This window comes from Labeo rohita, chromosome 16, assembly GCF_022985175.1.
Source record: "Labeo rohita strain BAU-BD-2019 chromosome 16, IGBB_LRoh.1.0, whole genome shotgun sequence".
NCBI lineage: Eukaryota > Metazoa > Chordata > Actinopteri > Cypriniformes > Cyprinidae > Labeo > Labeo rohita.
The window spans coordinates 26,672,080-26,698,353 of NC_066884.1; the positions used below are offsets into that span (position 1 = coordinate 26,672,080).

The window sequence follows — 26,274 nt, forward strand, 5'->3', positions numbered from 1 at the left end:
AGAAGCAGTAATATTGTGAAATACTTTTACTATTTAAAATGACTGCTTTCTATTTGATAATATATTTAAAAAAGTAGTTTATTCCTGTGATGAAAGCCAAATTTTCAGCATCATTACTCCAGTCTTCAATGTCACATGAAGAAACATTTATTATTATTATTAATATTATTATTAATATTTAAAACAGTTGAGTACCATTCAAAAGCATGGATATATATATATATATATAATACTTTTAAGCAAGGTTTTAAATTAATCAAAGGTGATGATAAAGACATTTATAATGTTACAAAAGATATATTTATATTTCAGATAAATGCTGTTCTTCTGAACTATCTATTCATCAAAGTAACCTGAAAAATGTTGTCTCAGCTGTTTTCAACAACAACAGCATAATAATAATAATAATAATTATAACAATAAATGTTTTGTGAGCAGCAAATTATAATATTAGAACCATGTGACTGGAGTAATGATGCTAAAAATTCTGCTTTGAAATCACAGAAATAAATTACATTTTAAAATATATTCAAATAGAAAACAGTTATTTTAAATAATAAAAATATTTCAAAATTGTACTGTCTTTGCTGTACTTTGGGTTAAATATATGCAGGCTTGGTGAGCAGAAGAAACTTCTTTAAAAAACATAAAAAAAATCTTACTGTTCAAATACTTTTGACTGGTAGTGTATGTTGGTTGATTTGCATGTGACAAAATGGGCTTTTTCACTGGAGGAAGCAATATTATGCATTATGGACTGTAAGTGAGTATTTTGACCAGAAGCGACAATTTAAAGTTAAAATATCTTAATGATGAATTTGTTTCTTACAAATCCTTAGCTTTTCATTTCACAAGGCATTAAATAATTTTCTGACATTGTGTGGGTTATTGCAATGTTTTTATCAACTGTTTAGACTCTCATTCTGACAGTACCAATTCACTGCAGAAGATCCATTGTTGAGCAAGTTATGTAATGCTAAGTTTCTCCAAATCTGTTCTGATGAAGTAAACAAACTCATCTAGATCTTGAATCGCCTGAGGGTAAGTGCATTTTCAGCAACTATTCCATTATCATCCCAAATCTTTGCAAAGTACGTACCATGCAAAGCTGCCTGCAACTGAGAGATCAATGGTTCAATCATGCACGCATAATATCTGCATCATATCTGAATTTAAGAATTTTAAATGTGCCTTTCTGGTGGAGGATTGAAAATGTGGCCTCCTAACTTCCCCTTTTTGAGAATGCTGATGAAGACTCTGTTGCGTAGGAGATGAAGAGCTTCCAGAGCCTGATGAAGCGGACACCAATGATGGTGGATCACTGCACTCGGAGCAAACTGACAGGGATGAGGAAGGCGCATATGATGGTAAGTGTCATTTGCTGTAATTTTAAAAGTGTTGCAAGAGAGGAGAGAAAGGAGATTCATGGAGCGTCTGCAGTTCTGTTCTTAGAAGAACTTGTGAGAGAGGAATATCATCCAATGCAGCTACTCTACCCTTGAATTCTCTCCTCAAAGTCAAAATGCTAAGTTTGTAATTGTGAGTGTTATAAAGGAATCACAGCAGCGTATTCTGTACATAGATTGCATGTACAGAATTCACATAAATTAAGAAACAAAAAAACGTATCTCTCTTCGCTTACGAATGAACCACTTATCATCTTTTCTGCAGCCTCAGCTGTCATAACAGAGTATCATTGTGGCAGTCCTTTGTCGTGTCCTGTCTAGGATTTTTTAGTAGTGGTAGAAGAACACAAAAGCTGAATGAGGTGCTTGAAAGACTGATGTAACCCGGCAACAGGCTCAGGAACGGTTTGAAGGCACAGACGTCAAGGGTTTAGCTCTCTTTTGTCTCTGAGCAAATGGTTTATGGTCTACAGCTCAGACAATGCCGCCCACAGCCAATGTCAATTCAGGCTTCTGTTTTATTAGCCTGTGCTAAATGAGCGCTGTTGGTGGAATTTACATTTAAGGAAATACAGTTCATCTGCCTCATTTCGAATCATGCCACGTATCTGGTTATGGCTTTCAGAAACTCAGAATTAGGAGAGTACGATGCAGGCTGAGAGTGGTTTGTGTGTATGTATATGGTAGGAAGAGGTTTACTGCTGTAGTGCAGTCATGTGTTTTATAGGTCCTTTTGCCCTGTGCTTGCCAGAGAGAACAGCTGTGCAGCTCAAAGATGGGACTGAAGCCTCTCAGTGCACACTGCAGAGCCTAGGCGAATCAAAACGGCATTTGGAGATTGACCAAAAAGTTATCTGAGCATGTTTATTTTGGACAAATGTACTAAAGCAAGGAAGTTATGAGCTTGTGCAACCCTAATGCCACTATTTGGGTAAAGGCAGGGAGTTTGTGAGATTTCATTTTATGTGAAATTTCTTTTCATAAAAAAAAAAAACATACATCCGAAGCTGTATTTGTTGAGAGTCAGAGCTTCACCTTCGTAAAGTGTTTGAGAGCTGTAAGTTTTTATTCTATTTATATAGTCAGCACATGAAAAGGAAGCTTGTTTTATAGCGGAAGATGAAACATGTTGCCACTATTTATTTGCAGCCTTTTGCAACCACATTCGCTTTTGAAGTTTGCACTGTAGCATGGATAACGATCATTTAAAGTATGTTCATAATACACTTTTTTAGTCACAGCTCATAGTTTTTAGAGTTTGTGTTCCCTTACTGTTCAAGTGCTTGGGATCACTGTAGTGTTTTTTTTAAAGAAATGTATTCTTTTATTGAGCAAGGGCACATTACATTTATCAGAAATGACAGTAAAGACATTTATGATGTTAAAAAAATTCTATTTTAAATAAAAATGCTGTTCTTCAAACTTCCTATACATCAAAGAATTATACTGTAAAAAAAATACTGTATCTCAGTTTTTTGAATTTCATTAAGAAATTCAAAGATTTGCAACTAATATTAAGAACAGTTTCTTCATGACCAAATTAGCATATTAAAATGATTTCTTAATGTCTATGGTCTTGGCTGATGAAAATTGAACTTTCCTGTCATCAAGAAAAAAATAATTATATTAATACAGAAAAACAGACATCAGTAAATAGTAATGTTTTTTTAAAAGGTGTTTTTGACTGTTTATTTTTTGACTTATGAACAATAGTGTATATAATGTTCCTATTTTTTATTTTATTTTTTATTAATTATTGAATTTTTATTTTAATAAGGGAGATGCAAAAATCAAACAATTATGGAAAAATACACTTAATTAAGAAATTCAAAGATTTTCATATAATGTTTTATATAATGTTTCTATTATTTAATTTAATTTAATTAAAAAATATATTTTATTTATTTATTTATTATATAAACTTCAATAAGGAAGATGTAAAAATCAAATTAATCAAATGTACCAGTGAGTTATTTATTTTATTTTATTTTATTTTATTTTATGTTATTTTATTTTATTTTATTTGTTATTTCAGAGAGAAATAAAATCAAAATCAAAAAATGAAAAAAAAAAAAAAATATATATATATATATATATATTAAAATGATTTCTTAAGGTCTGTGGTCTTGCCTGCTGAAAATGAAACTTTCTTGTCAGCAAGAAAAAATATATATATTAAAATAGAAAAACAAAACACTGTAGTAACATTTCCTAATATTGCTGTTTTTGACCATGTACTTTTTTCTTTTTGACTGATCAAATAAATGCAGCCTTGATGAATATAAGAATATTCTATTTTTAAAAAATCCTCGAACATATGTGTATATGATGTTTTTATTTTATTCAGTTTATTTAATTTAATTATTATTTTATTTTATTATTATTATTATTATTTTAATTTTATAAAAAATTTCAATAAGGAGTAGCAAAAACCAAAGTGATGTGCTGTTCCAATGAGTTCTTATTATCCAAAATGTCATCTTTTATTTTAATCGTTTTGCCAGTGTTTGCTCTAAAAGACAGCCTGATTTATGTCTTCTTTGCAAGTACTTGTACCAGACATTTTTCGACCAGATTTAAGAGAAATCCGCTCCAACACTGAGGGTGTTCGGTTTGCTTTTCACAGTCAGCGTGTGTCATGCTCCCTTGACAGCACTTCATACATAATTGCAAACATTCCACAATTGCCTGTGTCATTCATAACACTGCTCTGCTCACTCACACTCATTCAGCAATGCAATGGCACTGTGTACACAAGAGAAGGGAGGGCAGTGTAAACGAGAGGGGAGGTTTGCTTTAAAAACAGACCATGCATCTGTTTCACATACTGCTGTACCTGACAGATTGGTGCATGAAACTCTATCCAGGTTTGAATCTCTGCTAACTCTAGTCGACCTTTGATTTTTAAACCTAAAGGCATGGAAGTAGCTTTCTGGCTGCCTTTAGCAAATGTATTTCATTTGTTATGAAGGGAGGTGCTCCACAGTTAGCACTGCTAATCATAAATAATTTTCTGTTTGTTGAAAACAGGAGTTCAACAGTCTCCTCCAGTGGCAGCTCAAGACCTTCAGTCCGTTTTAAAAAGTGGCTACCTGGAGAAGCGGAGAAAGGGTAGGCTACTATGTTCAAAAACGGGTTGTTCATTAGAAATAAAAATAAAAAATAACCCCTCTTCGACTTCTTATAGATCACAGCTTCTTTGGTAATGAATGGCAAAAAAGATGGTGTGCATTAAGCAACAGCATATTCTACTACTACGGCAGTGAGAAAGGTGAGAAAGCAACTTGTCACCAATAAATATAGTCCTGAATTAATTTTCTCTTTTGTTGAATTGAATCATTCAATAATCTACATGAATCTTCACTAGATAAACAGCAGAAGGGAGAGTTTAATATTGTCGGATACAATGTCAAAATGAACAACACCCTGCGGAAAGATGCAAAGCGGGATTGCTGCTTTGAGATCTCGGCTCCAGACAAGCGTGTATATCAGGTTGGTCACCTCTTATACCATGTGAAAACATCCAAGGTTTATTCATATCCTCAGATTATCATTATCTCTTACGATATGGTTTTGCTACAGTTCTGTGCTGCGTCTGAGAAAGAAGCAAGAGAGTGGGTGGAGCACATTGACTTTCTGATTAAAGGTAGGACTGTCATTCTTTAAACTTGGCTTATTGGGTGTCTTTTTTTGAACAAAAGCATCATGTTTTGCATGTGTTTTCACTCTCAGACATGGGTGGAGTCATTCCTGAAGATGAAGAAGAGTATGATGACTGCTTACCTATGAGCAAACCATCAATGGCTGCACCTATCGATGATGACATTTATGAAGAACTCCCTGGTTTGCACTTCAATTTCTATTATTATATTATATTATATTATATTATATTATTAGGAGTTCAAGTGCATAGCGCTAGCGATCTCCACATAAAACTGATTGTGCAGACCAAATCGTAAGGTGTAGAGACTTGAAACTTGGAGGGATGGTAGTGGTTACACGGCCTACAACCTGACCAAGGCTCGTCCCAATCGGCTTGAGGGGGCGCTATAGCGATCAAAAGTACAAAATCGCTCATAACTCCTAAACCGTCAGTCGCAGGGTCAAGTGTCTTATGTCATTGATTTCGAGAAAATGATTCGATCGTGAGATTTTCAGGTACTTTGCATGTTTTGAAAAACCTACTTTTGCGAACTTAACCAAACCAGTGCAGAAAGATTCTCTGGAGAATGGATATCAATAATTATCAAATAAAAAGTGGAACTTTCGACTCACCGTCACAAAGGGACGCCAAAACGTTCGAAAGGGGCAGGGCCACTTTTTGTAAAATGCCTATAACTCCTGAACAGAATGAGATATCTCCACCAAACTCAAAACATTTATGTTCAATCTGAGGTCACAGGAAAAAAAAAATCACACAGCTTAGCCACTTGATGGCTCTATAAGATGGAGAAAACTTAAAAATGATTATAACTGTGCCGCCAATTGTTCTATTGTTCTGTTCCTTTAGAACCACTGCTGTCAATCAAATCGTTTGTTAAATGATTGAGAAGATGCAAAAAAACTTTTTAGTCCTAGGTTTTTCGCTCAATCTGGAAAAAAACACTGCAGTACAATTCTCTGGACTCTCTAGGCCAATAATTATGAAAAAATGTTGAAATTTACCCTTTGGCAAGCTATAACAGTGTCGTTTAGAAAATAGGCCTGTCCAAATGTACAGAAAATCCTATAAAGCCTAAAGGAAAACTCAAAACTTCACAAAACCTGGTGAGCACATGCGACAGGTGATTCTAAACATGCATGCAAAGTTTTAAGGAGATCAGACCACAAATGTAAACAAAGGTGTTTGTTTGTAGAATAATTGTGAATGCGGCTCAACCAATCAGAATCAAGGACTGGAACTATCCGTTTTATAAAGTCATGTAAAAGGGGGGGATCTCTGTATATGTGGAAAATGGCTATGGAAATTTTGAATTTGGTATATCACTCTCCACTCTGACTGGCATATCTATTCTCTCTCTCTCTCTCAGAGGAAGATGCCCCCCAGCCTGTTAAACCAACAGTGAACCTGGCCAGCAAACCCCCACCACCATCCACCCCTGTGACAGGTAATTACCACTAGGTCACCAGGCCTGTCCATCCCCTACCTGCCCTGCTGTCCCACAACACCACACAGACTCCCAGATCTGCCTGGGTGGCTATCACTTGTCTCGCCGCCTTTTTTTTTAATCTTAAAAGGACAAAGACAGGGGAAAAAAAGAAAAAAAAATAGGAGGGATGAGGTCTTGAAATGACAACAAAAGACAGAATGTGGAAGAGAAGCAAGGATAGATATGTATTTGGGAGGTTAGATGGTGAAGTAACACTGATGACAGGAGTGGGAAGTTAGTCTGGACCACAGGAAGGGCCTTTAGGAAGAGACCTGGAATTTTTTGCTGAATTTTTGCACCGTTTCTTAAAGGGATAGTTCACCCAAAAATTCTGTCATTAATTACCTGTAAGACCTTTGTTTGTCTTTGGAACAGAAATTGTTGAATAAAGTTGTTATTTTCATTTTATTTGCGCACAAAAAGTATTCTCGTAGCTTCATAACAGTACGGTTGAACCACAGATGTCACATGGACTATTTTAACGATGTCCTTACTACCTTTCTGGGCCTTAACTGTGTCAGTTGTGTTGCTGTCTATACATGGTCAGAAAGCTTAATTGTGGTAAAAAATATCTTAATATATGTTCTGAAGATAAACAAAAGTCTTACAGGTTTGGAACGACATGAGAGTGAGTAATTAATGACAGATTTTTCATTTTTTGGGTGAACTAACCCTTTAAAGTAATGATATTATTTAGTTTAATAAATTTGTGCTTATTGATGAACAACACCCTCGCCATTATCTCAGTTATTATTTTAAAAAGGTTTCATGGTTTTTCTGTGCCTGTGTGGGGAAGCAAGTATCCTGCCGAGTGCTGGGCACTGGGCAGGGGTTGGTAGGCTCTGGCAGGAAGCTGACTCCATTGGTGCACTGTGGCCCACCATGGCCCTCTGCTCCAGGCTCACAGCACAGGAAGTCCTGCTGACAGAAGCGATGGCTGAGGCAGGATCTCGTGACAGATGCTCAGAGAAGGAGGCCAGCTAGAGCACTAGTGAGAGCCATAATGGAGGACTACAGGCTTTGCAGATCTTGGAAAGCAAGATTATCATATGAATTTTCCTTATTAGTGTTTGTTGTCATCTGTTGATAGGGGCTGTTTTGTATAATGTTTTTAAATCCTGGAAGTGGATGCAATAATGTAATCAGTGATTCCAGACCAGTGCAGCAGGTGTAATACTAATGCTGGGTTGTTTTAAGATGCAGCCCTGAATAAAACCTGAAAGCAGCAGTGGGTAATGTTATATTTAGAAAATAATTAGAATAATCTGCCAAATCAGCATAGCTGGGAATCTGCCAGCAATAATGTCTGTTGCAAGATATTTACCTTTAGGGGTATTTTTTTTTCTTTATATGAAAGCAGTTTACTAAACGCCCACTCGTGAGGCTGCCATTGGTTGACAACATACACTACCAGTCAAAAAGTTTAACAGTAAAATTAAAAAAAAAAAATGTTTTTTTTTTTTTTTAAAGAAGCCTCTTCTGTTCACCAAGCCTGCATTTATTTCAAAGCACAGCAAAAACATTAAAATTCTGAAATATTTTTACTATTTAAAATAATGGTTGTCTATTTTAATATTTTAAAATGTAATTTATTCCTGTGATTTCAAAGCAGAATGTTTAGCATCATTAATCCAGTCACATGATCCTTCAGAAATCATTCTAATATTCTGATATGCTGCTCAAAAAAACATTTATTATTATAATTTTTATTATGTTGAAAACAGGTGAGTTATTTTAAACAGTAAAAATACATTTCACAATATTACTGCTTTTGCTGTATTTTTGATCGAATAAATGCAGGCTTGGTGAGCAGACTTCTTTAAACAGTTTGAACTTGTAGTGTAGATTAGTAAATCTATTTATGAATAAATCATGCTCTACACCAAGAGCAAGGTAGGTTAAATGTAAACAAGAGCAAATCTAAACTGAAATGAATGAAATTGCATTTCATTCAGAATGCTTCTGCTTTGAGAAAATAAATGTTCTTTTGAAAGAGTCTGAAACTTTGCTCAAGATTATAAAAAATCAAAAGCTTTAAACAGATTTCGCTTGTAATACAACTTACAACATGGTGACAACATGCATCTCATCTAGTAGAGGCCACAGTTCTGCAGTTTATACTCTCTGCTGCCCACTAGTGGATCTTTCTGAGCCAGAAAAACACACTGGGGTCTTCAACCAAGAACCCCTTGGTGGATAAAGAAATTTAGAAAGGCCATGAAATATTTAGTGGATAGTACCATGTTTATGTATTTACATATTTTGTTATGATGCTCACATGGCAAAGCCATTCAAATAATGCTTATTAATAAATGGAATCATATGCATGCATTATATTTGAATTTTACTTTAATATTTTAATATGGACGAGCTTGATACATTTAGCTAAACATTAGTTTTGGTTAAAATTAACTTAATTATGCATTCTGTATTTTTGCAAAACATTTTCTTTAGACCAAATCAGTGGACCCAGCAAGGATGCATTACAATATTATACAAGGATTATTATTATTATAAATTGATCAAAAGTGACATTATAATGTTACAAAACAGTTCTATGTCAAATAAATGTTGTTCTTTTGAATTTTCTTCACAACAGGAATCCTGAAAAAAAAAATGTTTCCACAAAATTATTAAGCAGCAGAGTTGTTCAGTATTAATATTATGTTTCTTCAGCACCAAATCAGCATATTAAAATGATTTCTGAAGGATCATGTGACACTGAAGACTGGAGTATTGATGCTGAAAACATAGCGCTGCTATTACAGGAATAAAGTACAAGAGACTTTATTTTAAAAAAAATAATAGCAATAGCAATTTTATAGCTCTTCATAAACATTTTGTGATGCATATGTTAAGCGTGTAATGAATTCAGAACGATTCCTTAAAAAGCATGAAATACTATCATAAATCTTTCTTTTTAAACGATCTTCTGTTTAAAATGATCTTCTGTTCTTTTCCATACAGCAGCGGCGAACAAGAGCACAGACTACGCAAACTACTTCCAGGGCTTGTGGGATTGCACTGGCGATCATCCCGACGAGCTGTCCTTCAAGCGAGGAGACACCATCTACATCCTCAGCAAGGTAAGACAGGAGCCACGGCCTGGAAACTTCCAGACTTGACGCAGTTGTCACAACCCACGTGATGGAGGCCAGAAATAATATGGCATGAGGTAATGTTTATCACCCTGCCCTCTCAGACGTCAGCAGGAAAACATGAATTTGCAAAAACATTCTGTTAAATAAATACACTGCAGCGTCTGGATAACACATTTGAGTCAGATGCAGAAAGGTCGGTTTTGGGACCATTTTTTGCGCAAGTGTGGAAGCTAAGTACACCCTCTCTCTGCGCACAGTGATGGGATTAGTCTTGTCACTACGGAAACCATTTTAGTGCTCTTGGCCCTGAGCTGAGGAGTCTGGCAGCCAGTGGCATTCTGTCACCTCTCTCCACGTCTGCCCAGTGCGTGTGTGCGTCTCCGATCTCATTTGTGTGTGGGTATTTCAGTTTTGAAAGACGGCTCAGTGCCATGTTCAGTGAGGGCAACTGTACGCACAACTTTAGCATATACACATCTCAGCCAGTCACTATTTATGGCTGTAATGGTAGTCTGTGTTCTCAGGAAACGCTGAATCCACCTCTCTATTCGTACCAGGTGTACCGGAGAAGTGCGTTTGGTTAAAAACTTCCCGTACCTGTCAGCTCCGATGCATAGGCCGGCTGTGCAGATCTGGGAACTGCCCGTGGGGTTTGTACCTGGCTAACAGAATTAGCTCGATACCTCTCAGGGCTACTTAAAACAGGTCAGGCTGCTCCGTTCCCAGAAACAAACTCGGTATCTTGCGGTTTGTCTACTTAGCACCGTTGCCCTTCAGAGAAAGAACTGGAAAGCTTAATCATGTTTGTGCTTTCACCCATAGAAGAGTGAATATAATAACTTTAAAAACTTTTTGTGGGTCAAAGATGTGCTGTATACACTACCAGTCAAAAGTTTTTGAACAGTAAGATTTTTAATGTTTTTTAAGAAGTCTCTTCTGTTCACCAAGCCTGCATTTATTTGATCCAAAATACAGCAAAAACAGTAATATTTTTACTATTTAAAACAACTGTTTTCTATTTTAATATATTTTAAAATGTAATTTATTCCTGTGATCAAAGCAAAGTTTTCAGCATCATTACTCCAGTCTTCAGTGTCACATGATCCTTCAGAAATCTTTTAATATGCTGATTTGCTATTCAAGAAACATTATTATTATTATTATTATCAATATTTAAAACAGTTGAGTATATTTTTACGGGATTCTTTGATGAATAGAAAGATCCAAACATCAGCATTTATCTGAAATAAAAAGTTTTGTAACATTACACACTATACCATTCAAAAGCATGGAGTCAGTATAAGTAGAAAAAAAAAGTCGAAAAAAATTGAAATCAATACTTTTATTTAGCAAGGATGCTTTAAATTGATCAAAAGTATGATAAAGACATTTTTAATGTTATGAAAGACCTCTATTTCAGATAAATGCAGTTCTTCTGAACTTTTAATTCATCAAAGAAACCTGAAAAACTCTTCGTAATAATAAATGTTTTTTTTTTAGAAATGTTTTTTAGAATGATTTCTGAAGGATCATGTGACTGGAGTAATGATGCTAAAAATTCAGTTTTGAAATCACTGAAATAAATAATATATACATATTTAAAACATATATTAAAAAAAAAGTTATTTTAAATAGTAAAATATTTCAAAATTTTACTGTTTTTGATGTACTGGGCTTGGTGAGCTGAAGAGACTTTTTAAAAAATAATTAATTAATTATTAATTAATTAATTTAAAAAATCTTACAGTTCAAAAACTTTTGACTGGTAGTGTAGGTGTCCATGATCTAGTGTCAAATTCTTATATTCTTTGTATTAATGTTGGTTTGATATGGTTTTGTAAAACTTTAATACCGTTTTCAGGAAAAGTTTCAATGTATAATGTGGCATAAACATCAAGTTTGTTTCTTTTACCTTTGTTTAACCTGGCAGGATAATACATTTTTTTGGGGCCAAGGTTAAATGTGATTATATAAATGTCATGAATTATTATATCATAAATATCATTGAGTTTTCGAGGAGTTGCACCACATGACATTTTACAATCTGAACTAACCTTGCCTTATCATAAAAAAGTCAAACTATGTGATTATTGACCTTGACACACAAGTCATGAAGATCTGCAAGGGTTCTCTCTGAGATATTGTCTTTTTTAATAAGCAAATTGTTCAACCAAAAATGAAAATATTGTCCTTTATTCACCTGTAGTTTCTAACCTGTACAACTGTCTTTATTATGCAGAACACAGAAGAGGATATATTTTGAACAATATTTGTAACCAAACTGTTTTGGTGACTATTGACATAAAGCACAGAGACATTTCTCCAAAAATTAATCATTTATGTTCTACAGAAGATGAAAGTTTCCGGAGATTTCATTTTTGGTTAAACTATTAATTTAACGTTTCTTTTAAAAGTCTTATTTTAAAAAAATCTTTATTATTATATCAGGACAGTTGCATCATCCTGAGGTTTCTGACTTCACATTCTAAAATCGAAATGATTTTAATACAGAAATTAAAAATATGCTCGTTATAAAAGAAGTATCAATCATGTGTGAATTACAATTTTTAATGAATTTATGAATAAATTATTAGATAGGATAAAACAAAGTGTACCCTGGAGTTTGATTCTAGGATTTCAGTTTAATGGAGAATCAGCCTGTTATTGAAACATGCTGATGTGTGTCAAAAAGAATCTGTATTGCTTTAAGAGTATAAGATAGCGATTTAAAATCTTGCTTGATTTACTTTTTTTTTTTAAATAATCAAAATTCCAACTCCAATTCCAACAGAACAAAAGGATTCAAAAGTTATTGTAATAAACCCTTTTTTCCTAAGTGACTGGTAAACAGGATTCAAAGCAAAAGATTCTCTGCTATCTATTTTCAGCAAACGCAAGATTTTCAAGTGACCCGACAGCTTCATCTGAGATTCTTAAGAGGGCTGAAATGAAAACGTGGTCTAATAAGGCCTAGCGATGCCTATGTGTGATGTCATCTAATGTGATCCATTAAGTAATGGTGAAAGTTTAGGTCTCCAGAAGTGATTACACCGGAAAGAAGCTGACACAAAGAACTGCTGAATACAGCTTTCCATAATTCTACCCAATTTATTTATATTCATTTTACTAGAGACACAGAAATGTGCACTAGCAAGATAATGTATCTTCAGGAGAAATAGAGATGACATCCCAATTTCACCAGTGGCTAAAAATCCATAATTTGTAATGGATATATAAAGCATGCCAATGGGGAAATTATCTCATTCTGTTAAAAGTCAGCAGGCTGTCAGAAAATGACAGAATATGCTCTGAATGGGATCCAGCGGCGACTGCGTTTTTCAGAGCAAGTCTGCCATCTAGTGGCTAGAATGAGGACAGTGGCATTTCGTTCTGTCACCGAAAGAAAATTAGCCTTTTGAAAGACATAATTGTCGTTTGGATTTTTTTTTCTTTAAAAAAAAAAAAAAAAAAAAAAAAAAAGGCTTCTTGGTTTGTTTTCATGTATGCTTTTATTTGTTTATTCTGATTGTAACTTTTTAATTAACATCTTTAAAGTTACAGGTAGTTTTTTTTTCAATTTTTTTAGGAATTAAAAAAACCTCAATATTGCACTGCATAAAAGAGATAAAGCCTAAACCCAGGATACTGCCAAACGATGCTGGGAAGAGCCGCTCGACACAGTCCAATGATGCTGTGTCGTATTTGTGCCGTTTTATGGGTACTACACGGCTTGGTTTACCATGAATATTGCAGGCGCTCTTTTGTAGTGTAGCCCCTTCCCCCTTCCTTCAGCCAGGCTTGTGGATGACCGTAAAGCCGGTGTGGGTTTAGTGTCCAGCTGTGGCTCACAGGCCATTCAGAGCAGTCTGGGGAACAAGCCAGTGGGGCTATTAGTGGCCTACCTCCTTCCCCTTGGCCATGCAGCAGCTGCAAGTCTAACACCCCACCCCCCCTCCATTTACCCCCTGTCCAGACCCTCAGCGGCTCTGAAAGGGTATTGACCATCAGACCAGGGGGAGGTGTCAGGGCCCTAAATCACACACACCACACTCTCTTCTTTTCAAAGCAGGCCAGTGTGTGCTGTAAATGATGCTTGGTCAAAATAGTGCGTCACATGGTCCGTCTGGGGTCCAGAAGCATTGTAAACCTCAAAGACCCGCATCGTTTCAGATATGCGAGGATTTAAATTATTTATCTTACAGCGAGTGAGTTATACATAAAGATATGTAAAGGTCATCGTAGTCTGCTGAAAACTAATTTAGGAAGTCTATGTGACCTTACATGTTGGGTTTCCTTAGATGGGCGCTGAACAGTCGTGTGTGGGCATGTAGGAGGAGTGTGAGGTCTGTGCTGCTTTCCTGTTGCAGACTTATTTGTCACCCTCACCTTCTAATCTGGCCCTCCTGCACGCGTACGTATTCGCGCACACACGGCACCAGGCGCTGCCCTGTCAATGAGGTGTGTCTGTATCAAAGGACGGCTACAGGAAGCTTCCGCTTCACCCTTTCACATGTGCACTTCCTGTTTAATTTCACACAGCCTGGACAACTGCCCTATATTTGCCGGCCTGTGTGGGTCGAGGTGTGCGAACCCTGCACTTTAACACGTTTCACTTTCATCTCTGTTTTAAAGACAACAAAATCTTAAATTTGTTTCCGAAATTAGATTGCTGTTTAAAAGTTTGTGGTGAGTAAAATTTTAGAAATTAGTATTTTTTTCTTTTATATTACTTGTGTAATTTGGCAGGGGTTTTCAAATATTGTAATGCTACATACCCTCAAACATGATGAATATCATTTCTGTAATGGACTCCCTTCTTAAAATATAAAAGATGCTATATATTTTGATACTAATTTATACTATGAAAAATATTATATTATTTAAATATCTTTATATGTAAATAATATTTATATACATGTATATGTTTATTATAAAAATGTGATATTTGTAAACCAACATTAAATATAATAATTAAAAAAATTATAAAATGTTTAAAATAGTTTCTGTTATATCAAATATGATTAATATAATTTTCACAAAGGACCTGCTTCTTAAAATATAAAGGATGCTGTATATTTTGAGATGAAGTTATACTATGAAAAAATAGTATGATATTTAAATATTGTTATATCCAAATAGTATATTTATACACGTGTGTATATATCTATTATAAAAGTGTGACATGAATATAATAAAAATATATTTTATTATAAAATGTTTTTTAAAAAATATTGCTTTTGTATACAGCAGGGTTTTTCAAATATTTTAAAGCCAGGGACTGTCAGATGTGATTATATTTGATAGTGTTATATAAACAACATTAAATATAATAAAATATGTTTATTAAAAAATGTTTCAAATTATTGGTTATTTTCAGCAAGGATTTTTAAAATATTTTAATGCCAGGTACCGTCAAATATGATGAATATCATTTTCAGAAAGGACCCGCTTCTTAAAATATAAAAGATGCTATATATTTTGAGATTAATATAATTTATACTATGATAATAATATTGTATCTAAATAACATTTATATACATGTATATATTTATTATTAAAATAATATGACCTAAAAAACATTAAATATAATAAAAATACATATATAAATGTTTACAATTATTGCTGTTGTATACAGCAGTGGACACCCTTCTTAAAATAAAAAGGATGCTGTATATTTTGTTAATAATTCATACCATGAAAAATAGTATGATGATATTTCAATATCATTATATCTAAATAATATTTATATACATGTATATATTTATTACAAAATGTATGATATTATATAAAACATTATTAAAAATAATAAAAATTTATGGTTGTTATAAATGTTTAAAATTATTCCTGTTATATACAGCAGGGTTTTTATTTTATTTTATTTTTTATTTCAAAGCCAGGTACCATCAAATATGATTAATATCGTTTTCGCAAAGGACCCCCTTCTTAAAGTATAAAGGATGCTATATATTTTGAGACTAATTTATACTATGAAAAAATAGTATTATATTATTTAAATATCATTATATCTAAATATATATGTGATATTTGTAAAACAACAGCGAATATAATAAAAATATTTGTATTATAAAATGTCTAAAATTTGTTTTAAAAATTAATTAATTAATTAATTCTAAAGCATTTAAAGTAAAAATATTGATTAATTCCAAACAATTATTAATAGTTAAAATTTATTTGTATAGTATAGTCATTTCTCAATCAGGGGACCATGACCGACTAGGGCACCTTGGAATGACTTAAACACATTTATTTATTTATTTATTCATTTATAGTTTATTTGTCTACAGGGTCAATGCATATTAATAAACATGGCTGTAAATGTGCCAGAATTAGCCAAAAGAGACCCTTGTAGACCCTTGACAATGTTAAAAAGTAAAACAGAGCATATACACACATACACACCTACAAAGAAGAAGAGGAAAAAAAAAGTAAAATACTGAAAAATACAAATACATGATTGCACATAAAAATCAAACTGAAATACTATAATAGAAAGTTATCTGAACAAAATAAAATATGTGACCCTGGACCACAAAACATTCTTAAGTAGCACGCGTATATTTGTAGCAATAGCCAAAAATACACTGAATGGGTCAAAATGAATGATTTTTCTTTTATGCTAAAGGATATTAAGTAAAGATCATATTTCATCAAGATATTTTGTAAATATCTTACTGTACATATATCAAAACCTTTTTTTTTGATTAGTAATATGCATGGTTAAGAACTTCATTTGGACAACTTTAAAGCCGATTTTCTCAATATTTTGATTTTTTTTTTCTATTTATTTATTTATTTATTTTTTGCAACCTCAGATTCCAGATTTTCAAATAGTTGTATCTCGGCCAAATATTGTTCTATCCTAACAAACCATACATCAGCTTATTTATTCAGCTTTTAGAGGACGTATAAATTTTTTAATTTCAAAAATTGACCTTTATGACTGGTTTTGTGGTCCATGGTCACAGGAGAAAGAGAGAGATGGCAAATATATATGATTAATTAAATGCATATGTAAAAGTGTATAGAATGTATAAATAGAATATATTCTAAATCTCAGCTTTACAGATGGTTCACTTTCAGTGAGTTTTCTTTTTAGGAGGAGGACAGTGCACATTGAGGACAGTTGGCGGTGAAGAGACGCTCTCCATTACAGTGTGTGTGTCTGCGGCAGCTGTCAGCAGCTGCATAACCAGACCTGTGTTTTATAGACAGATACGTGCACGCAGGAGGCAGTAAGAGGTTTGCTGGCCGGAGCTGAGCACGATACATTATACAGCAGGAATCACTTAGGCTGCCGGGGTCAAGTAGGGGCCCACAAACTTCATATTTAACTTCAGATGGGGTATGATTCAAACCTCATTGCTCTTTCCGAACCATACAGAGAGAGGTTTTTTTTCTCCGACAGTGAGGTGAAGGATAAAGGTAGACGAGCAGTGAGTGTCTAGTCAATTTTAGGGACATCAAAGACTTGAATGTCAGAGAGAAAAAAGCAATAAATGTCAGTCAGACTACACTGGATTGAGATGTTTCAGGGTTTCACTGTAGCTGAGCGTTCTTTTCAAGTGCAACAAATGAGTGTTTATGTGGGAAAACATGTAGAGCTGAGGTTGAAGATTGGCAGCATGGGCCCTCTGATGAGTGAGGGCCCCACTAAGGTCCTCTACACTGCCCTACAAAGGCAAAGCACAGCAACTACGCCAAAACTAAAACTTTAATTGATCTGGTATTTTTACATTTGTCTCTGCTGAGCCAAACCTTCATGTCACAGGACAGATCAGAGTTTATAAAACCCTGTTTAAGTCATAACTCAATTTTGACAGAAAGTGTTCATGTGTTCTGCCTTTCCAAACTAGTATACGCTCATGAAGAACCTTGAACATCCATTGAACCTTTCAAATGCAGAAAAGGTTCTTTATAGTCGAAAAAGGTTCTTTAGATTTTTTTAAATGTTCTTCGAAATGGTTCTTTTAGGAACTGTTCACTGAAAGGTTTTTTGGGGAACCAAAAATGGTTCTTCTATGGCATCACTGCAGAAACACTCTTTTGGAACCTTTATTTTTAGTTGTAGGAGTTTTGATTTGAAAGTTTTGATTCCAAGGACTTCCAGATATGATGAAGGCCTTTTATGGGACCCCCTTCCTAAAATATAAAGGCTGCTATATATATTTTTAAGCATATAAACCTGTTTAAATTAGGTGTGTTAAAGTGTTTTAAAAAGGCTAAATAATTATTTCTGCAGTTAAACAAAAGTTTGTGGTCAGTAAGATTTAAAAATGAATACTTTTATTCAAAAAGAATTCATTAAAATGATCAAATTTGACAGTCAGTAATTAAAATGTTACGAAATATTTCTATTTTGAATGAATGCTGTTCTTTTAAATTTTGTATTTATGAAAGCGTCCCCAAAAATTATTAGCCACCACAAATATATTAAGCAGCTCAACTTTTTTCAACATTGATAAGAAATGTTTTCTTGAGCACCAAATTAGCTTATTAGAATGATTTCATAAGGATTGTTAATTTTATTTTGTAATAATATTTCACAATATTACTGTTTTGAATGTATTTATGATAACATTTCAAAAACAAGAAAAAACTTACCAACCTTGTAGTTTTTAATGGTAGTGTGTCTGGTATAGTGGTGTATAATTGTCTTTTATGTTATATACTAAATCAGTTTAATTGGTTATTTATTTATTTATTTGATTTTTCTTTTTCATTTTATTAAGTTGATAGTTTATTCAAAATTAACATACTAACAAAAATGTTTAATATATTTGAATTCCATATTTATGATTGATTTAAATTCTTCTTATTATTATTTAGCAAAACTGTATTTTGTTGACTCTTTATTTTATTTTTATTTTATTCTTACTATGAATATCTAGCACTGTGAGTAGAATAAAGATAATTGCAATGATTCTTGATTTCTGACAATGTTTAGAAAGCAGGATAAAATAGAAATATTACCAAATTTGCTTATTAAACATTGTTTCATGCACACACAATCCTTAAAGGATGGGATCACTTTCAGAATAAAAATGTCCTGATGATTTACTCAACCCCATGTCATCAGAGATGTTCATGATTTTCTTTCTTCAGTCGAAGAGAAATTAAGTTTCTTGAGGAAAACATTCCAGGATTTTTCTCCATATAGTGGACTTCAATGGGAATCAGTGGGTTGATGGTCCAAATTTTCAACGCAGCTTCAAAGGACTCTACATGATCCCAGCTGAGGAATAAGAGTCTTATCTAGTGATACAATTGGTAATTTCCTAAAGAAATTGAAATTTTTATACTTTTTAACCACAAATGCTCATTTTGCACTAGCTCTGTGATGGAAAAGTCACACGTGGTTGGTTCTTCGTCTGTGTACTTCATTTCAGAAAGGTAAGCTAGGGCTCTCTTTTTTTTTTTTTTTTTTTTTTTTTTTTGTACCATTTTTGTAAAGGGTGTTTGACTTTCTTTTCACATTCACTTTGTTAACACTGGGTTGGGTCGAGCTAGTGGAAGGTGAGCATATGTGGTTAAAAAGTATATTATTATTAGTATTATTATTATTTTTTTTTTTTGAAATTACTAATCGTTTCACTAGATAAGACCCTTATTCCTTGTCTGGGATCATGTAGAGCCCTTTGAAGCTGCATTGAAACTGCAATTTTGACCTTCAACCTGCTGGCTCCCATTGAAGTCCACTACATGGAGAAAATCCTGGAATGTTTTCCTCAAAAACCTAAAAAAATTTTTCAACTGAAGAAAGAAAGACATGAATATCTTAGATGACGTGGGGGGTGAGTAAACTATCAGGACATTTTTATTCTGTAAGTGAACTAATCCTTTGACTCTGACAGCCCTAAAAAATACATGTTGTAAATTTTCTGGTGAACCCTCCAGCATCTACTTGTAGTTCATTGGGGTTCCCCAGACCCCAGTTTGTCCAGCTCATCCAAAGGTCTGCTGGGAAATAGAGTTTTATACAGCAGTTTCACAGTTCACAGTACCTGCATTCTCCTTCTTGAAAGAAAGCACGATGTGCATGATAGATCTACCTCAGTGTAACCCCGAAGTTTTGAAGCATCTGTGAGAAACAGGCATATCGTGGATGTGGAGAAAACGCAGGGTTTAGTGGCTTTGAAGTGAATGGCACTGTGTGATCTGTTTGTAATTATGGAATAAAGAAAGCGAGACGGATGGACGGATCTTATCTGTTTCTTATCTTTATGGTTATCTATTCCATGAGCCGGAGAAGAGCTAATCTGCCTCTGTACGTAAAGAAAAGGACTCTGTCCTCGGGCTCACAGATCTGTTGGGCTTCATACGAAATATATCGCCCGTTCACATTCTCTTGTGTAATCTTTATAGGTCCTGTGGGCCCTGTGTCCTTGAATTGGCCTTGGAAAGACAGACAGGAGGTTGGGAGGGAGACAAAATGGGGGGTAGGGATGTACAGATAGAGACAGTATGAGAAGAAAATGAGGAAGAACCTGAAGATGAACAATGAATGTATTGACAGATTTCATTCCCCTGAGCACTGACCTATGAGATTTGACCTCGTTGGTCTCAACAGTTATTTATTTTTTATTTTTTCCACAGGAGTACGACGTGTTTGGCTGGTGGGTGGGGGAGATGAAAGGGGCCATCGGTATCGTACCTAAGGAGTATCTTCTGGAACTGTACGTACTGTAAAAGGTCTGAGGTGAGGTTTATTTTTGTCATTATACGTCAAAATCATCATGTTTGATGTGTTACTTACGTTCCTTTTTTAATATGTGTGTGCAATTTCTGAGTGAAAATTGTTTTTAAATAAATCCTGCACCATTTATGTTCATTTCTAGGAAGCTCTGATGGCCTGCTGTTATAGCTTCATGTTTCACAACAAGCCGTTGTCTCTTTCTGTGTGTTTCTATCATTCTATGTGATACGTAAAGCAAACTGCTAATTTAAAAGCACAGGAAATTGTAAAATACATTAAGGATCTAAAGCTTATTTTTTGCTAATTATTTAATTATCACGTGCTGTAATATTTTATAGGACGGTTGAGTGAATGTAAACCTCTATCTTTCAAAGGCAGGTAAAACTGTATGAAATAAACCTTGTGTGTTCACCACACGTTCTGGAGTCTTTGTAGCAGTTTGTATTGTAGCCACCAGGTGGCAGCAGCGTATAACGTTCTGTGGAATTAGATTGCATCAAATAATTTCAGAAAGGATGTGGAATGTCTTCATATGAGACTCCTGAGGAACAGACAACACAAGACAGGTTTCAACACAGGCCGTAAAGGCTGTTTGTACGTACAATCACGACGTAGCTGTATGTAACGAACTGATGGGAAACAAAATCTCTGACCTTTTTATGCACAGCATAACAAACAAATCAAATAGCAGTTATTCAGATGTGGAATTAATTATCTGCTGTAGGAGAACTGTTTGGCATATCGGATCGGATCTTCATGGACCGCTGCGTTGACATCCACAAATATCTGGGCAGTGAAGTGAGAAACTTAATTAAAACACATGTCAGGCCGTTACCTTCTCTGCCAAGAAGAATGTATCCAAACCAAGTGTTACTATTAGCATATTAACTTGCTCAGTCAAGCTTCACACAATAAATACTAAAGACATTTTAATTTGATCATTACATAATGCTGGATTATATACCAGTTGATAAACAATTAGACTTAGGCCTGCTGTTAAAATTGAGCGGCCTCGAACAATTTCCATCAAATGTTGACACGATGTTTAATATGTAATCTTACGTTTTTTAACGTGAGAATACTAGAACCTTACGAAGAACTGTTTGTGTCTTATAGTAGCAAAACCGGAAGAGAATATTAAATAATTATATTTTATATTACACATACTGTTCATATGAGACTCAAATTTATTACTGTCACTACTATATGTGAGCCTGGACCACAAAACCAGTCATAAGGGTCATCTGAAATCTAAAAATAAGCTTTCCACTGATGTACATTTTGTTGTAAAGATACAGCTATTTGAAAATCTGGAACTTGAGGGTGCAAAAAAATCAGTATATTGAGAAAATCGCCTTTGAAGTTGTCCAAATGAAGTTTTTAGCAATGCATATTACTAATCAAAAATGTAGTTTTGATATATTTACGGTAGGAAATTTACAAATTGTCTTCATGGAACATAATCTTTACTTATATTTTAATGATTTTTGGCATAAAAAAAAATAAAATTACCGTTTTGACCCATGCAGTACATTTTTGGCTTTTGCTACAAATATACATGTGCTACTTAAGGTTTTGTGGTTCGTGGTCACACACATGTACACAAATATTTTATTTACTGTATATTTAAATGAACCAGCATTTTGGCTATATGCGATGTACTGTTGCTTCTCTCTTCAGCTGTGTTTCCTGATAATTTATTGGAATGGTGAAATCTGGAACACCGTGACTTTCCTGATTGAACTCGTCCGGTCTGTTAAAAAATCAGCGCTAATGAAGGAGCTCGGGGTTGGAGAGGATGTTTCCACTGAGCCTTGTGTGTGTTAAATTCACATCACATGTCAGTAGCTCACTCCTCTCTGTCAGGGAAGGAGAGATAGGAGAGGAGAGGAAAGGAGAGGACGGGATGTTAGTTGTGAGAGGGGTGGAGGTAAGACACCTGTCGAGGGAGGTGGGGATTCATTAGTATTCATTATACATTTCCCACCAGTTTCTGAGCTGAGCGGAGAGAGGAGGGGCACCATCCGTCTCGTCTCCTCCACTGAGATACACACAGAAGGCTGAAACAGAGAGGTGTGTGATGTCATAGAAAAGGCCGAACGAAGCGGCCAACTGCATGAAAATCAGAACAAGATTTTGGTGCAGACATTGACTTTCTTCCTCTGTGAGTTGCCTAATAGCCACTTCCTGTCGGTGGACGATTGTTTGACCAAAAATGAAAATTCTGTCATCATTTACTCAGCCTCGTGTCTCTTCAAACTTCTATGACTTTTTCTTTTGGAGAGCATAAATGATTTTGTTTTTTTATTAATTTACCATACAATGAATGTCTATGGAGACCAAACATTGTGATTAACTAACATATATATATATATATATATATATGATTAGTTTTAGTTTGTAACAAAACTGTTTGGTCTCCATAGACATTCATTATGTATGTGTGTGTGTGTGTGTGTTTAATTAAACTAATTTATATTTCTAATGTAATTTCTATGTCATTAAATTAGGCTGATATAAATAAAACATAAATACTAGATGAAAAACAAACAGAAATTTTGCCTTGCCAACTAAATAAGTTTAAGCTGAAGTAGGAAAAAATACTGAAGTTATGTTATATTGTCATTATTTTTAATAACTAATTTGCCTTCATTTTGTCTGTCTTTGTTGTTAGTTTAAAGGTTGAGTATAAATTGTTAAAAAATGAGACTAAAATGTAAATAGAAATTGAAAAACACCTTATAAAAATAACAAATGTACATGACAAAATAGCTAAAATAATTTAAATAAAACCTGAAAATATAAAAATATAAGATAATTCAAAATATTGTAATAGTATAAATAATATTAAGCTGAAGTAGTAAAATTATTAAAAATCATATTGTCATTATTTTTAATAACTAATTTGCCCTCATTTGGTGTGTGTCTTTGTTGTTAGTTTAAAGGTTGAGTATAAATAGTTAAAAAATAAGGACTAAAACGTAAATATATTTTTTTTTTTTAAAGCTAATGAAAATAAATGTACATGACAAAATAACTAAAACTAAAATTTAAATGAAAACTGAAAATATAAAAATGTAAGCCAATTTAAAATATTGTAATAGTATATAAATAATACTAAGCTGAAGTAGTAAAATGACTAAAACTCATATTTTCATTATTTTTAATAACTAATTTGCCCTCATTTTGTGTCTTTGTTGTTTGTTTAAAGGCTAAGAATGTTTTCTTTTGTTGCTTGTCTGCAATTAAGAAAACATGATAAAGTATAAATTGTAATAAATAAATAAATAAAAAGAAAATAAGACTAAATGTAAATAAAAATGTAAAAAGTACAAAAAAAAACCCCTAATAAAAAAGTAACAAATATACATGACAAAATACCTAAAAGTAAAATTTAAATGAAATTGAAAATATAAAAAGATTAAAATATTAATAAATATTATAATAGCATATAAATAACCTGAAGTAGTAAAATTACTAAAATGTATATTGTCATTAATTTTAATAACAAATTTGCCTTCATTTTGTGTTTTTGGCTTGTTTGCAAATAAGAAAACCCAATAAATTATTAAAAAGACTAAAATCTAAAAAAAAAAAAAAAAAAAAAAATGTAAATAACTAAAACTTAAATGAAAATATAAAAATATAAGCTAATTCGAAATGTTAATAAATACTATAATAATATATAAAAATGACTAAAATAGCACTGGGACAAAAACAGCATTGAATCCCCTAGTCTTTCATTGTATGAACAAAAATACATTTTTTTCAAAATATCTTTATTTGTTTTGCCTTATGCAGAAGACAGAAAGTCATACCGGGTTCGAAATAACATGAGGGTGAGTAAATGACTAAACTTTCTTTTAAGACATTCTGTCAGCATAAAAGTAACCCCTGAAGAACCTATGTAAGTGTAACACGATAACTAAAGTAGAATGTTAACATGTAGGTTGTGTTCTAGAATACTAAAAGAACACTCGTTTCCATTCAGGTCCTGTTTTTGTAGCAACTGGGAGCTTTGCGGCAGCAGATGGGCTGTCCCGCTGTGTGCCTGATTGAAACACAGAAGCTGGAGCCGACTCATAACAACATCACTAGCTCCTGTCAGCTCCAGCCAGGGAACAAATCAGCCTTCCCGCGGCTCTGCTGCAGGGAACACGACTCTGCTCGGGGAAAAAGCGAGGCCCGGCCAAGGGCACAAAGGGTCCTTACATTTTAGGACTGCCTGGCTGTCAGTGTTTACAAGCGCTATGCTTGTGTACCCGCAGATGATAGTCGTGAAAATCAAAGCTGGAGGTGCAGATGGTAGGGCCGTATGTGAAAGCCTCTTCAGACCGCACTGTGAATATTGAAGTATTGATTATATAAACTGGTTTCAATAGATTGGTCACCATTGATCACGTTTGAAGAGAAACATTCAGGTTAATGAGGTCACACTTGGATCACAGTTTTATATAGTAAAACAGTGCTGGGTAGTAACTGATTACATGTAATCTGGATTACATAATCAGATTACAAAAATTGAGCACTTGTAATTGAGCCCATACAAACAGCTTGTTTGACAGGCGATCTGACCAATTACAACGGCGAATCTGCCATTTTGTCCTACAGAAAAATCAGACAGTAGAGTAGATTAACTTTGATGCACTTAAACTTAAAAAATTGTGTGTATTGACGTCCACGGTTGAAATAAAATACATTCTGATGTTCATTCATTGGTTTTTTTGTGCTTTAAGTAAATAAGAAAAGGCCATAGGTTCATGTGCCGTTTTAACTTAGGCAATACGGTGATCTGTCACGACACATTAAAAAGCCACAAAATGGTATTTATTGTTTGAATTTCTTAAAAAATGACAAAATTTGAAAGCTGCGACCTTGTTTCATACCAGGAGTAACCTGCTCTGTCTTGTCTGTTGGTGTGTTGTCAGTTTCCAATTTTTCACTTTGTGAAAACATGATGTGTAGTGTGAGAGCGGCATTGTTTGTCGGACACAGAGGGCGGGTTTTTGCGAAGGGTCAATTGGATTACATTACATTTTAAAATCGGATAACAGTTACTTTTTATGGATTACAAGGTTACATATTGTTTATAAAATGGCAGTAAATTATTCAGAATTTACTGATTCTCACTAATTCTTTGTTGTTTTTTAATGTTGCCTTTCCAATAATCTTATTGTGTCATACCATTTAGCTCTTACTATATCAGAATATTAAATGGCCATGTAAATAATTTTGCAATCCATGCTTCTACATTTGGGGAAAAAAGCAAGGTTTAAAACAAGTTAGGTAAAAAGTAATCTAAAAATAATCTAAAGAGTAGTCAGAATACATTACCTAAAATGAGTAACCTAGATTACTTTACCTAGTACAATTTTCATCATGTAATCTGTGATCATTAATGGATTACAATTTGTAAGTAATCCACCCAGCACTGGTAAAACTCCATATAATTGAAAAGACAGCAAAGAGGAAACCTCAAAACTTTGGCTAACGTTATGACAAGGTTCTCTCAAAGCTCTTCTAGTAAGGCTAAAACAACATTCCTTCCATTATTCGGTCTAATAAAGTTCTCAAACTGTTTTCTCAAAAACATAATTTTTTTTTTTTTTTTTAAGGAGAACTCCACTTCCAGAACAACAATTTACAAATAATTTACTCACAAGATGTTCATGTCTTTCTGTCTTCAGTCGTAAAGAAATGATGGTTTTTGAGGAAAGCATTTCAGGATTTTTCTGCATATAATGGACCTCATTGGTGCCCTGAATTTGAACGTCCAAAATGCAGTTTAAATGCAGCTTCAAAGTGCTCTAAACAGTCCCAGCTGAGAAAGAAGGGTCTTATCTAACGAAACGATCTGCCATTGTTTTCGAAAAATAAAAATTTGTATACTTTTTAAGCACATA

General features: G+C 33.8%; 1 protein-coding gene across 4 annotated transcripts in view; it reads left to right on the forward strand.

Moving 5' to 3' along the window:
* The window catches only part of skap2 (src kinase associated phosphoprotein 2), a 28,127-nt gene extending 2,142 nt beyond the window's left edge, over positions 1–25,985 (forward strand). The window contains exons 4-14 of one of the 4 annotated variants that reach the window (XM_051131087.1): positions 1,269–1,367; positions 4,437–4,517; positions 4,594–4,677; positions 4,774–4,898; positions 4,989–5,052; positions 5,139–5,249; positions 6,437–6,514; positions 9,524–9,642; positions 20,272–20,374; positions 20,514–22,535; positions 24,363–25,985. In XM_051131087.1, coding sequence (XP_050987044.1) covers positions 1,269–1,367; positions 4,437–4,517; positions 4,594–4,677; positions 4,774–4,898; positions 4,989–5,052; positions 5,139–5,249; positions 6,437–6,514; positions 9,524–9,642; positions 20,272–20,364 — 854 coding nt within the window. In that variant the 3' untranslated portion in view covers positions 20,365–20,374; positions 20,514–22,535; positions 24,363–25,985. Of the gene's footprint in view, positions 1–1,268; positions 1,368–4,436; positions 4,518–4,593; positions 4,678–4,773; positions 4,899–4,988; positions 5,053–5,138; positions 5,250–6,436; positions 6,515–9,523; positions 9,643–20,271; positions 20,375–20,513; positions 22,536–24,362 lie in introns of those variants that run through there. The other 3 variants (XM_051131088.1, XM_051131090.1, XM_051131089.1) reach the window with 3 other exon arrangements.
* Positions 25,986–26,274: the final 289 nt, after the last annotated feature.